The sequence below is a fragment of the Histomonas meleagridis genome (assembly GCF_020186115.1).
Source record: "Histomonas meleagridis strain 2922-C6/04-10x chromosome Unknown contig_78, whole genome shotgun sequence".
In the NCBI taxonomy this organism is placed as follows: domain Eukaryota; phylum Parabasalia; order Tritrichomonadida; family Dientamoebidae; genus Histomonas; species Histomonas meleagridis.
In genome coordinates this window covers 176414-190073 of record NW_027150916.1, presented here as the reverse complement: position 1 = coordinate 190073, position 13660 = coordinate 176414, and the positions used below count along the sequence as shown (strand labels likewise).

The following is a 13660-nucleotide window of genomic DNA, read 5'->3' as shown; positions in this document are numbered from 1 at the left end:
TCTTCTGTTCCCATTGTCTTCGGTTTACCATTTTTCAGGGCACCCTGAAAATCCTTGAAATCTTTTTTTTTAATGTTGCAATTGCAATTCGAAACCATTAAGCAAGTGTTAAAATTAAATGACAAAAGCTTCATCAAATGGGCCTCTGAGCAGGGAATCATTACTGATATCCACCAAAGCCAAATATGTCCGAAATGTCAATCGTTAATGAAAGTTTATTTTCCACCAAGTTACCCTGATGGTGCTGCATATAGATGCTGCTCAAGTAAATGCAGAAATTCAAAATCAATCAGATTAGATTCATGAATATCACAATCAAAACTTTCTAATGAATTTTTATAAGAATTTGTTATAATAAAATATATATAATGTATAATAAAATTATTATAAATCTTTCCATGTTACATGATACAAAACGAAATATTTATATTTTTTGTCGAATTTTTTTAAATTCAATATCAAGATTTGAATTGAAAACGATCGCTTCCAAAAATGGAAAGCACGTTAATGTCACTTTATTTCGTTGATAAATCCGGATTGAAACTCAAGATGCATCAAAGTTAAACAATGCATCGCCGTTCGTTTGCATTATCAATTTTACACATTTAAAAAAAAGTTTATTTAATTTTCCATTTTTAATGAAAGAAAAATTTAATCATGGATAACCGCGAACGATACATGGGGTGCCCTTATCATCATTTTTAAAGAAAACTAATGAATATGTAGATAAATAGAGTGTTTAAAAATCATATTAGTTGTTTTTAGATAGTTCCCAGTTGCAACCGTCCTTTTCGGACCATGTTGTAGTTGAACCATTTTTGTGACTCATAACAATAACTTTATCTACCATTGCAAAAGCAATGCCTTCAGCTGGGGAATCGAGGCTTAAAAATGTTGTCTCTATATTGTTTCCATTTATCTTGAGAATGGAAGCAACATTATCATCGCCACATGTTGCAACCTTTTGGATACCAATTTGTGATATCTTTGGAGTGGACAATTGGCGAACCCATCCATTGTGTACCTGAGCAGAACATGTAAATTCCCAATCTGAACCTGCTGATTTGAAAACTCGAATAACTCCATCAACTCCTCCAAGGATTAACGTATGAAGAGTATCCAAATCAGATCCCCAAGTGATAGCACTTAAACCAAGAGGTGATGCAGGTACGACAATTGATTTCCATTTATTATCAACTCTTGTATAAACTGCAAATGTTCCACAAAGAGAAGCAGCTGCAACAATACATTTCGAAGGATGGAATGCAACAGAAAGAATAGCGCCTCTTTGAGGTTCAAATCTTTGAATTTCACGATTTGCTTGATAAAGACGAACGGTGCCATCTGCAAAACCGCATGCAAGAATTGGGCCATATGCATCTTGTGAATAGTCAATTGAATATGGAGTGGAATCAAGATTTAAAATATCTGAGATTTTTTGAAGATTTTGTGAATTAAATATTGATATTGAACATGAATTTGTAGACACAGCAAAGTGATGACCATATTCATCGGAATCAATTGATGTTATAACTGAATTATGTGTGGTTTCCATCAGGAAAAGGGGGTTGTCTTGACACTTTTCGGTTTGGCCAAAAAATCGTTTTAGCAATTAAACCGATTTTTTTGAATTCTAAATGATCATTTATATTAGCAAATGTTATAATTCCTAGTTTAATTACAGTAAACATGAGTACTCATTTGAAGAGTTTTACATTAAGGAACTTGATTAAAGCAATTGAAAAATATGATTATTGTACTACTTTAAGTAGTATAATATTGCCTGATTCCGTTAAAGATTTTGAAGAACACTCATTTTATAGTTGTTCATTATTAAAGACTATTTCATTAAGTAATGAAGACAATTTTGAAATATAGGTTTCTGAAGTGTTATGCATTTATTAACATTATACTTCCTGATTTAAAGACAGTAATTAATGAATATGCATTTGTAAGATGTGATAAATTAGAAGAAATTACACTTGAAATAATTATTGGTTATTTAGTATTTTATGAATGCATTTCATTAAAATCGATTAAATTACCAAATTCAACACAACCATTAGGTAAAGAAACATTTAATAATTGTTTCAACTTACAAAAAGTAAAATTTAAACATTTTGGTAAGTATTTATTCTATGGATATAATAAGTTAACAAGTTTCGATGGAACTTATTTCACCGAAATCTAAGAATATACATTCGAAAACATTTCATTTAATACAATTTGAATTAAGTATTATTCATTTAGTGAAACATAGAAGAGATTTTTGACATTTCATACCTGACTTAAAACTTTTCAGTACTTTGTTAATATTATTTTTCAAAATAGAGATTTATTCCAATTCACATATATGTTCATTTTATAAATAATAAATTAAATAAGATTATTGCTAAAAATGAAATTTTTATTATTATATTTCCAATATCTCTCGATTGCTTTATTTTGATTGTTGTCTTAGAGATATCCAATTTATTTCATTTTATCTTAATCACCAATATCGATACCATGCATTCCTTTTTGCTCTAAAAGTAATTGAACTATTTCCATATGAATATCCTCTTCTGCATAATCAAGTGCTGTTTCAAATATTATAAATAGTTTCCAAATGTTATAATGAGCTTCCAAATTATCAAAATAAATATCAAATAAAACAAACAAATATCTTGAGCATTAATGTCAATACCCTTTTGTGCAAGAAGCAATTTAACAGTTTCTGTATGACCCATCCAAGATGCCAAAATAAGTGCTGTATAAAATATTTTAAATAATTTCCAAATATTATTTTGAAATATCAAATTATTAAAACAAATTTCATATAAAACAAACAAATATCTTTAGCATTAATATCAATTCCTTCTTGTTCAAGAAGCAATTTAACAGTTTCTGTATGACCATATTCAGATGCGAGCATAAGTGCTGTTCTAAATATTTTAAGCAATTTCCAAAAAAATCGATTAAATTTTAAATTATTAAAATAAATTTTAAATAAAACAAATGAATATTTTTAGCATTAATATCAATTCCTTCTTGATCTAAAATATATTTAACAAGTTCAATATTTCCTGACTTAGATGAGAAAACTAATATATCTTTAGGAAGTTGATTTTCTTTAAGATAATATTCAACAAGAAATATATTTCCAATTTTAGCTGCTTCATTAATAATTAAATTGCTAATTTTCATTCCTTCTCCAAGTAAATATGTAAATAATTCATAATTATGATGTAGAAGACATTTTGCACCTAAATTTTCTATTTTATAAATTTTATTTTCATAAATATATTTAAAAATTTCATTGCGATGAAACTTAATTGCTGTTTCACATGCATATTTAAATGATGAAAGATTTTGTTCACATAAATGATTTCTTCATTTCCACCTGCAACTGCATATTTCCCTGTATTTTCTACTTTCGCACCATTCAGAAGTAAATATTTAAAACATTTAACTGATGAAAAAAATGCTGCATAATCAATTAACGTAACATTCCAATTGTTAATGAATGAACATCTTTCATAAAGTGATTCTTTAATTTTTTGATTAAAATCAAAATTTGTTTGTGATGATATTTCTTGAAGTTTTTCTATATCATCATTTCGAATTATTTTCGCAATTTCATTTGGATTAACTCCTTCTTCAATCAGTTTTTTGTGAAGTTCCCATTTGTTATTTTTAAGTTCATCAATATTATTGACTTCATCGAAAAAATTTTTATAATGAATGAAATAGAATGAATCTATTTTGCTAACAATATCTATATCAATACAATTATTATCGATCATTTTTATAAGAAGATAATATGCTTCATGTCTAGATTTGCAAATAAGAAAATTTGCAAATATTTTAAATATTCTTAAATCGCTTTTTTTATTTTCTTCTATTTTATCAACTTCTTTTAAAAAGTTTAGGTACATATCAGAATCAGTTAATCGTATGGTGAATAATGAATATATTATTTCACTTACAATAATGTCAAATGATAATGGATGTTCTTCATAAAATTCGTTGAATATAGAATTTGCTGCTAGAAAAATATTTTCTTTATCTAAATTAAAAATAATATCTTTTATTGATTTTATTGTTTCCCATTCGTCTTGATTATTTGACTTTTTGTTGATAACTCACATAAATTTATTAAAATGACTTATCCTGTTCGTAAAAAAATGTCACTTTCCAAAAAAATGACACATGCAAGTTGAAGTGACTTAACGTCTCTTCGTACGTTAATCAGCTCCTAGCTTAACCAATCTGAATTTTCAGATTTTTGCATTCGGCTCCATTCTAAGAAAACATTTTTTGCAAAAAACCTAATTTCTTTACAATCAAAATTATCTCTTTTATCATATTTTTAAATATACCAATCATCACAAAGAAGTAAATCAACATAATTAGTAACTATTCCTTCTTTTGACAAATAACCACATTGTTCGGGTGTCACACCTTCAGTTGTTGCATTTATTGTTTTATAAGCAAATCGCATTCCATTTCTTAATTGTTCTAAACAAGTACCAATAGCTTCAATGTAATCATTACGAAATAAAAGATGTAGCATTGCTATCATCCAATTTGCACAATTATAAGTGTTATGCTATGCATGCTCTATGTGATTTAAGAAGAATTAAAAGAAAAATGATCATCTGAGCAAAGTAGGCCCTTTAAAGAAATTGGAAACGTTGAACAATTTCTTAATTAGCTTTATTCTTATGTTGTTCTCGAATAATGTTTGTGTGTCAAAGAAGTAAAGCATTGAATTCACAAATTTCGCGACACTTTTTGCTTAAGGATAAGATGCTGTTCTGATATCAAAGAGGATTAAAAGGATTTGTTGTTGAACTATAATTATAATGGTGTCACTACGAATCTTAATTAATATCTTGAGAATAAAGGGTAATAAATTTATGTTTTCTGGATTCATTTTGATTTAGGAGAAATTTACAAAATGAGACAAGTGGATTCCGAGAAAGAAGACAATACATAACAAATTGACCATTGGTGATTGTGCTTTCAAATCTAGTCACGTCATGAATTATTTCACTTTGTTCAAACTTTTACTTAAAACAATTCCATTAATATAAAAACAAATAATAGTTTTTATTAACTCACAAACAATCACATTACATCGCTTTTCTCTTCCTTAATACGAGGGAAAATGTGCTTAACAGATCCTTTGAAAATGAAGAGTGTGCATAATGATCCAATTACGAAACCACCAACAACATCATCTGTATGGAATTTATATTGTCGAATGTTTAAGCAACCGGTGAGAATTCCTAAGGAAAGTGGAACAATACATAAACAGTTGATGTAAATTGGTCTTCTCTTAATCATTTTCTGCATGAATAAAGTTAAGAAAAGAAATGATGAAACCGATGTTGCTGAATAAACAGATGGAAATGATTTTAATTCATCACTAAGTTCTGTCTTAGATAAAATAGTACATTCTGATGGAGAAACATCTTTACCGCAACGAGCAAAATAATCTGGTTTTGGACGACCGAAGAATGTATTCATCAAAACAACGAAAATATTAGTAAACCCAAACGAGATAATATGTCCCCAAAATATTGCAACAAGAGAGAAAGTTCTGAAATATTTATCATATTTTTTCCAACTTTGAAGTTTATAAAGAATAAAAAAGAATACCCAAACGACCAGGAGGCAACCAATACTATATATTAAATCATCAAAGAAACCACTATAAATGTATGGGAAACTTGATAGTGAATCTGAAAAAGGTATAAAAGTTTCTAATGGCTCAAAAAACATAAGACATCCCCAAGCAACAACAAGGACTATTGCACAAATGAGATTTTTCCATTGTAATTTTTGGAACCATCGATCATCTTCATGTTCTGCGGTTGAATTCATTTTCATGAAATATTTTTAACGTTCGCCAAATACCACTTTTTGATTTTGAATCAAACCACATTATCCATTCAAAATTGAAGACAATGTCAAATATCCTTTAACAACAGCATAAAGTTATATGTCAAATCCCGTGAATTCAGATATTGATACTTCGAACCAAAGCAGGATAGTTTCGAATGAGTTTGAACCCCAAATATTAAGTCGTATTGCTAAGCTTTTTACAAATTTTGTTAAACAAGAAGAACTTCAAATTGATTTCTTTGAAACACAAGCAGGAGAAAAAGTTGATGATTACCTTGATTTCCTCGTGCTTATGTATTACAAATTTTCGCCAACTGATGCTATTGATATTTGTCAACTTTATTCAAATGCTATCAATAATATAACAGATCATCCAGCTCATCGATTTGTATTTTTATCACACGTGATAAAGTTTTTTGGAAGTAAAGCAATTCTTCATCTTACATCAAATATACAAAATGTATTAAATCTTTATTACACATTAATCTTAGAAGTTCCTAATGACAGTTCTAACACAACCGAAGTAGTTTTATCTGTTTTCAAATATGCTGTAGATTCTTTAATTATTTCCATGAATAATGAAGTTCAAATTGCAATCATTGTAGCGGGTTGGATACAACAAAACACTGATCAAAGATGGCGTGAACAAATTCCGGTTGATGAACCATTCTTAAATTTCATTAAATATATAAAGTGGCCACTTATTACAGATGAAGATGCAGCCACGATCATAGTTGTTACTATCTTAGCATTATTAGTACATAATGAAATGGATCCCAAACATGAATTAGTGATAACCGAAGCGGCCGTTTACCAAACCCTATCGTTAAAGGGGTACCCCGACCAACCAATTCTTAATTATATCTCTGAGCTTGATAAAAAAGGCTTAAAAACCTCACCTAATATGCGTGCCATTGCCACTTTTGCATTTTATTCATTATTAAGTAATAACACGATGATCATTAATTCCAAATCATTTGCTACATTAGTTCGTCTTTTAAATAATGGCATTGAATTTTCACCAGCGTTATTAATATGTGAAAGATTTCTTCAAGATATAGTTCAATCAGGTAATTCTAAGGAATCATTACATTTCAATTATTTATCATTAGTATTACGTTCAGCAGTATTAAACTTACCACGTCTTGATCCCAAAGATAAAGAGATCATTACATCTATACTTGAAATCTTTTATAATGTTGATCATAATGAAACATTCAAAATTATAAATCAATTTTTACGTGAACAAAAATGTCCCAAAGATTTATTACAAGTATTTATTAACTTTGCTGTTGATAAAGACATTGATTTACAATTCTTTGTACCACAAGAACCAAGTCATACTGCTAACTTTGCTAAAATGCTTGTTGTAGGAGCACGTGCAGCATTTACAGATCATACTTTTTATAACATATTATTATTTTTACAAGCATGTATTAAAGTATTAGCAAATCCTAAAATCGATTTTAATGAAACTACTGAAGGGAAACCCAAAATTCCATATTTTAAGATATATCGTTTATGTTATTATTGTCTTTATATTCCGAATAATCCTAAAGTACGACTATTAGCATATGACATCTTAAAAGAATTAGGGAAAGTATTTCAGAAAGAGAATCCAAATTGGAAAGAATTAGAGATAAATGAACAAGCATTAATTAAACAAATTGATTATGAACTTAAAGAATTCATTAAGAAGGATTCACAACGTATCATAAAGCCACGACAATTAATGACATTAGAAATGGAACGTAGTAAAGCATTAAATCATGTATCACGTGTTATATCGACAACACGAATTAAATTCTCGGCACGAATGTTAAAGGAGTCAGTTGAATTAGGTGAGAAAATGGGCTGTGTATATTTGTTTGATATGACTGCATGTATGATTAATCCTATTTTATTATATGATGCCGGTAAATATGCAGTACAACCATTATTATTATGTACGAAACTTACAAAGTTAAATCATTTCATGCCATTACAATATTTAGACTTTGAATATTTCGATCAAATAATGGAAAGGTTATTATCATTAGATTGTACATTAGAATTAATTCAAGCACTTGAAGCTATGACAATTAATGCAGTTAATAATATTAATAACATTAAACCGAATAATATTAATGATGAGATTACATTATTAGAGAAAATTATTAAAGAAAATCCAACAATATCAAATAAAATGTATATGTTATATAAAACTATTGATAATATATCAAATCAAATATTAAATTGTCAAGATATAACTTCATTCCCATCGATATTATTAACATGTCAAAAGATGTGTTTAGATGATATTAAAATAGATCATCCAGAAATATCAGATACACTTTTATCGACAATATTAGCACAATTACGATTCGAAACATCATTAGATACTATATTAAATGTATTACGTTTACCTTCAACTTATGATTCACCTATGACTCCAATATTCTTTTCGAAGTTAATCCAATTATATCCTGATCAATTCATTGATATCATGAAATCAGCATATCGAATATTACCTGATATGATATCAATTATATTATTAGAGAATCCAATTAAAGATATGAATTTCTTTACATTATTTTGTTATTTCATTAGTGATAAAACATCACCACGAATTAATAACGCGTTAAAGATGTTCATTGAATCACAATTCCCTCAAATATCTATTGAAGATGTATCAACAGATAAAATAACAAATTTGTTCTTAAAGAAAATTCCTGGTTTAGCAGATAGTATGTTAAAATATTCAATTGAGTTCTATAATGGACAAGAACAATTAATTCAAACGCATTTAAAGTTATTAGATATATTAATACCTGCAACTAAATATATATCAAATCCAGAAGAATTGACTGAATTCGGATTAAAATTAACTAAAAATTTGTTATTAACTACAAAACGTTTCGATGATTTTTGGAAATCAATGACACGAACTAAAGCATTAACAAAACAAGTCTTCGATATTATTATTAACAATGGAATTGAATCATATTTAGTTGATTATATATTAGAATTAACAGCTAAGAAAGATGCCGTAATTCGATATGCCCAAAAGTTAATATTTAGTGAATTAACAAAATTAATATCAGCTAATCAAATAAAGCCATTAATGACATTATATAACATAGTAACCAAAAGCAAAGAATTAAATGCTGCTTCATTAATATCGACTTGTGTTTTATTACAAATGAATCCATATGAAACTACAGAAGCTTATAAATATGTAAAACAAATCTTAAGTCCAAAAGAATTACCAACAGATCGGAATCAAATTCTGTTAATGTTATGTAAGGAATGTCAAGAAGATATTACTGTTATCTTTAAAGCGATTAAACATTTGTTTGGTACATGTACAACTATTGAACCTATACATTATTTGTTCACGATCATATTCATTTATATACCTCTTTATCCAGATCAAATATCAACGGCATTAATGAACTCGAAAGGTGATTCGCCATTAATTAACAAGGCGTTTATTGGTATATTAAAGACAAAAGAAGCAAATACAGACGATAACATAATCGACGAATATTTCGGTATATTTTATCATCGACTTTCGAACTCGATAATGAAAATCGATTTACCTGTTTCAACTTTAAGTTATTTCTTGGATATCGGATTCATGTTTATGGACTTAAACTTTAAACAATTTAACCGTGGATTCTTGGAATATATATTAAACTTAAACAAGAAAAATTATTTCGCAAATGCGCCGCCAAGTCAATTAAATAATTTGGTAATGTTCGAGTTATATGGCGATGAAATGATAATCGAAATTTCAAAAATATTTAATAAGAAAATAATCGAAAAAGTGAACGATAAAGTGGCAAAGTTTTGGTTGAATACTATATTAAAAGGTGACGAAAAGTTTCATAACGATGAAAACTTCTTCGATAGTATTAAAAAGGCTGTGGTATTCGGTGATAAAATTAATTTGATGCTGATTTCAAGGCTGTTGAATAAGTCATTAAAGAAGAAAGAGAAATTGTTGCCAATGATTACCGATTTAATTATATTCTTGTTAAAGTCAAAAGAAGTTAAGAAAAATAACGCACTCAACTTGGTGAAAATGATAGAGGAAAAATTCGGTGAATTTAAGAACTTGGAAAACGTCGCAACAGTGAAAATATTTACTAAGAAACTGAATGATTTTGAAAAATACTTCAGTTCATCTAAATAAATATTAAAAATGAACTTCAATTTATTTTTTAAATGGTTTTCGTGATGAGTAAATTAAATGTAACGTTTTGCTGAAATATGAGTTCACTTAAAATCAGAAAATATCATTAAAGAGATTTTGTTTTAAGACAATTATCGAAAAATGAAAAGTTATGTTATTTTTTTTTTTCATTTTTATGATATGTTTTGTTCAATATGAACTCAATTGCGTTTTCTTATTCAATTATTAGTTTTATTTATTTAAATGAAATAATATATTTACTTGTGTTGTACAAAGATTACTTATAATTTTGTTTCCAATTTTCAAACATATCATCGAAATTATGTAAAACATATTATGTGCAATGTTTCATAAAAAAAATGAAAATAGATCCATTTGCATTAATTAGTTTTGTTTATAAAAAGGAAATAATATCATTACTTATGTTTTACAAAGATTATTTATTATTTTTTTTCCAATTTTCAAACATATCATCGAAATTCTGTAAAACATATTATGTGTAATGTTTCATAAAAAAAATGAAAATAGATCCATTTGCATTAATTAGTTTTGTTTATAAAAAGGAAATAATATCATTACTTATGTTTTACAAAGATTACTTATTGTTTTGTTTCCAATTTTCAAACATATCATCAAAATTCTGTAAAGGTTCCACACTAACATAACTCAGCACAGGATTTTGTATAACTTTTTGCATCGCGTCCTCCATCATTGTTGCTGCGAATGCGTTATCCGGCCTTATCTTCAGCACTTTAATATATTTCTCAATTGCCTCGTCATATAACAACATCAAATGCAACGTGAAACCCAAATTCAAAACAGCGTCAACATTATCCGGCTCCTTGTCCTCTATGTCCACCAACAACTCCATTGCTCTTTCCAAATTTCCATTTCTTCTTTGAGCAGTTGCGCAATTTATTACATACTCAGTACAACAGTCATCGCACTGCAGAGCTCGTTCAAGTATCTCCGCGGCCTCTTTGTACTTTCCTTGTTTCAACAATATGCAGCCGATTTCATGTAGAACATAACCAGTTTTCTTACAGCGATTAAAATGCGCAATCGCCATTGCGTTTTCGCCGCATTCAGAATAAAGCCTTCCGGCCCACATGTACAATAATTCCATTTCTGGAAACGCATGCGCTGCGATTAGTATGACATTAAGTGCTGTTCGAGGATCGCCATCCATCCAATGCGTGGCTGCATAACAAACCCACGCAGGCGCAAACGATGGAGAAAGACGAATACATTTTAAGAGAAGTGAACGAGCTGCTTCAGAACGCTCAATTAATATCATGTGACAACTCATGGCAAATATCGATAATAAAGCTTCATGGTTCTTGTCAAAAAGACGTTGCGCTATGACATAGAGATCGGATCGCTTGTTACTACGAAGACAACATGATACATAAGCAGTGATAACACGAGGTGATGTGGGATGTTTGGCGTAAAGTTCTGAAATCCTATCGAAGGCGGTTTTTTCTTCTTGATTATAAAACCAAGAAAGCGATGCATATTCTTTAAGGGAATTAATATGATTTTGTGGCGCTTTTATCTTTGAAATAAGATCATTGAAAGTGGATTCAGAGATAAGATAATGAGAAAGTAATTTTTTAAGTGGTGGAAGGAAAAATGGATCTTTTAAAAATGAATCTGTAAAACATGAAATGGATGCTTGATAATTTTGTTGTCTAAGATAACAAACACCTTTGATATAAATAATTTTAGGATCTTCTTGAAGTGAAGTACATAAAGAATCAATATATATTTGACAATCTTTATATTTATAGACTTTGCAAAGAGATGTCAAAAACCAAAATTGGAAATTTGCTGGTAAAGATCTTGGATCTGAAAGAGAATCAACATATGAAATAATTCGATGATATTGTTTTCGAATAAATAGTTTTTGGCAGAAATCAACAGGGTCTTGTGTGTTTAAGTTTTCATCTTCGAGTTTAGATAAGAAATTTAGAGCAAATTTCGGAATATTTTCCATTAGTTTTGTTGGAGGACGTTTTGAAATTCGTTGACATGTGATGTGAAATTCATTAAAATGTTGTAATTGAAATAAACGGTCGATGGTTCAATGCAACAAAAAGCAGAAACAGAAACAAAGCAACTCGAAGTCAAATTTATTGATGATATACATGATGAGAATCACCGCCCTCATCATATATATCATTGTACTTGCAATATGACTGATAGTGTTTGTTTGGCAAAAGAAAATTCACATCATGAAGGTGAAAAATTACAATTTTATCATCAATCACCTTTGGATCTTATCCTTCCCAAATTTTATGGCATATACGTTTCTCTTGGGTTACCATATATGATTATTGAAGATTTAGATGCTGGCTTCAAGTCACCATGTCATTGTGACATTAAACTTGGTACTCGTCAATGGGAAATTGGTGCATCCGATGGTTTTCGTGTGAAACTTATTCGTAAGAATGAAATCTCCATTTCCCGTTTTTTAGGCATTCGATTAGTTTCCATTCTCATCCAACGAAACAAAAAGATCATTCTTGACACCTCCAAGTCACAAAACTGTTATATTTCCAAAGAACAATTTATCCAACAAATGCGAGATTTCATCCCACCACCTCATTTGTTATCTTTTATTCAACAGCTTATTAAGATAAATTGTGTGTTCTCCTCCTTCATTGAAGCCAATCCGGGATTTAGAATATATGCAAGTTCACTCTTCATGTCATACGACGGCGACGACTTAAGCAAAGAGCCGCGTTTGGGGCTAATTGACTTTGCGCATTCGCATTTCGATATACGCACTGAGGGATATGATATAAATGATGCGAATTTGGACGATGGAGTCGAATTGGGACTTCGAAACTTATTGGAAATTGTTAAATCGTTTGTGCCTGATCCAAATGCAACAGACTACCATACATACTTCTAATAAAAATGTAAATATTAATGTTCTTTACGCGAAGTGAAATTATTCGAAACATTTCTTACTTTGATTTTACATTTGATCTTTCTTGTTAAGGACGGACTGTATAAAGAAAATGGCTTTTGAGCAGCTTTTTCGAAGTTATTTAACAACGTTTTTTTATAATGAAATATAAGTGCTGTTGAGCATGATTGTGACAAATGTATGAATGTATTTCTATAAAGTATTAACAAAATATAAATTTTCATCTCTTATTGTTTCATTGTAATCATTTATTCTTAAACTTTTATTCCTTATCTACATAACAAAAGTATTTCATAATTTCCACATTTAAAAAAATATATTCTAAGTAATTAAATAATTTTGTGTTCATCTTTAAATGTTCAATGATTTCTTCATTTCCTCCTGCAATAGCATATTCACACATATTGTTTGCTTTAGCATCATTCATAAGTAAACCTTTATCTGTAGAAAAAAAAAAAGCTGCATAACCAATTAATGTAACTGTTTTTTCATTAATAAATATGAACATCTTTCAAAAATTGCTTGATTAAAATGAATTCTTCAAGTATTCCAATTTCACCGAATCTAATTCTATATGAAATTTCGAGCAAAATATTTAAAAAATGGAATTTAAATTTAAACATTTTTTATGTCAAATAATTTTATCACAACAATTT

At 28.7% G+C, this 13660-nt stretch overlaps 5 protein-coding genes across 5 annotated transcripts; 2 read left to right on the top strand and 3 right to left on the bottom strand.

Annotated features, from left to right (window-relative positions):
- Window positions 1-751: 751 nt before the first annotated feature.
- On the bottom strand, window positions 752-1555 carry GO595_008885 (protein transporter SEC13; the record flags this gene model as incomplete). Its single annotated transcript, XM_067922508.1, has 1 exon — window positions 752-1555. One exon carries the CDS (start codon window positions 1553-1555, stop codon window positions 752-754), a length of 804 nt encoding a protein of 267 aa, XP_067770967.1.
- A 3557-nt stretch (window positions 1556-5112) lies between these two features.
- GO595_008884 (PAP2 superfamily protein) lies at window positions 5113-5514 on the bottom strand (the record flags this gene model as incomplete). Its single annotated transcript, XM_067922507.1, has 1 exon — window positions 5113-5514. One exon carries the CDS (start codon window positions 5512-5514, stop codon window positions 5113-5115), a length of 402 nt encoding a protein of 133 aa, XP_067770966.1.
- A 475-nt stretch (window positions 5515-5989) lies between these two features.
- GO595_008883 (uncharacterized protein) lies at window positions 5990-7658 on the top strand (the record flags this gene model as incomplete). Its single annotated transcript, XM_067922506.1, has 2 exons — window positions 5990-7492; window positions 7635-7658. The coding sequence occupies 2 exons, from the start codon at window positions 5990-5992 to the stop codon at window positions 7656-7658; spliced, it is 1527 nt and encodes a 508-aa protein (XP_067770965.1).
- Window positions 7659-10664: 3006 nt separating this feature from the next.
- GO595_008882 (cell division cycle protein 16-like) lies at window positions 10665-12065 on the bottom strand (the record flags this gene model as incomplete). Its single annotated transcript, XM_067922505.1, has 1 exon — window positions 10665-12065. The coding sequence occupies one exon, from the start codon at window positions 12063-12065 to the stop codon at window positions 10665-10667; it is 1401 nt and encodes a 466-aa protein (XP_067770964.1).
- Window positions 12066-12155: 90 nt separating this feature from the next.
- Window positions 12156-12986, top strand: GO595_008881 (Inositol polyphosphate kinase family protein; the record flags this gene model as incomplete). The annotated part of the gene is made up of 1 exon (XM_067922504.1): window positions 12156-12986. The coding sequence occupies one exon, from the start codon at window positions 12156-12158 to the stop codon at window positions 12984-12986; it is 831 nt and encodes a 276-aa protein (XP_067770963.1).
- Between the last annotated feature and the right edge of the window lie 674 nt (window positions 12987-13660).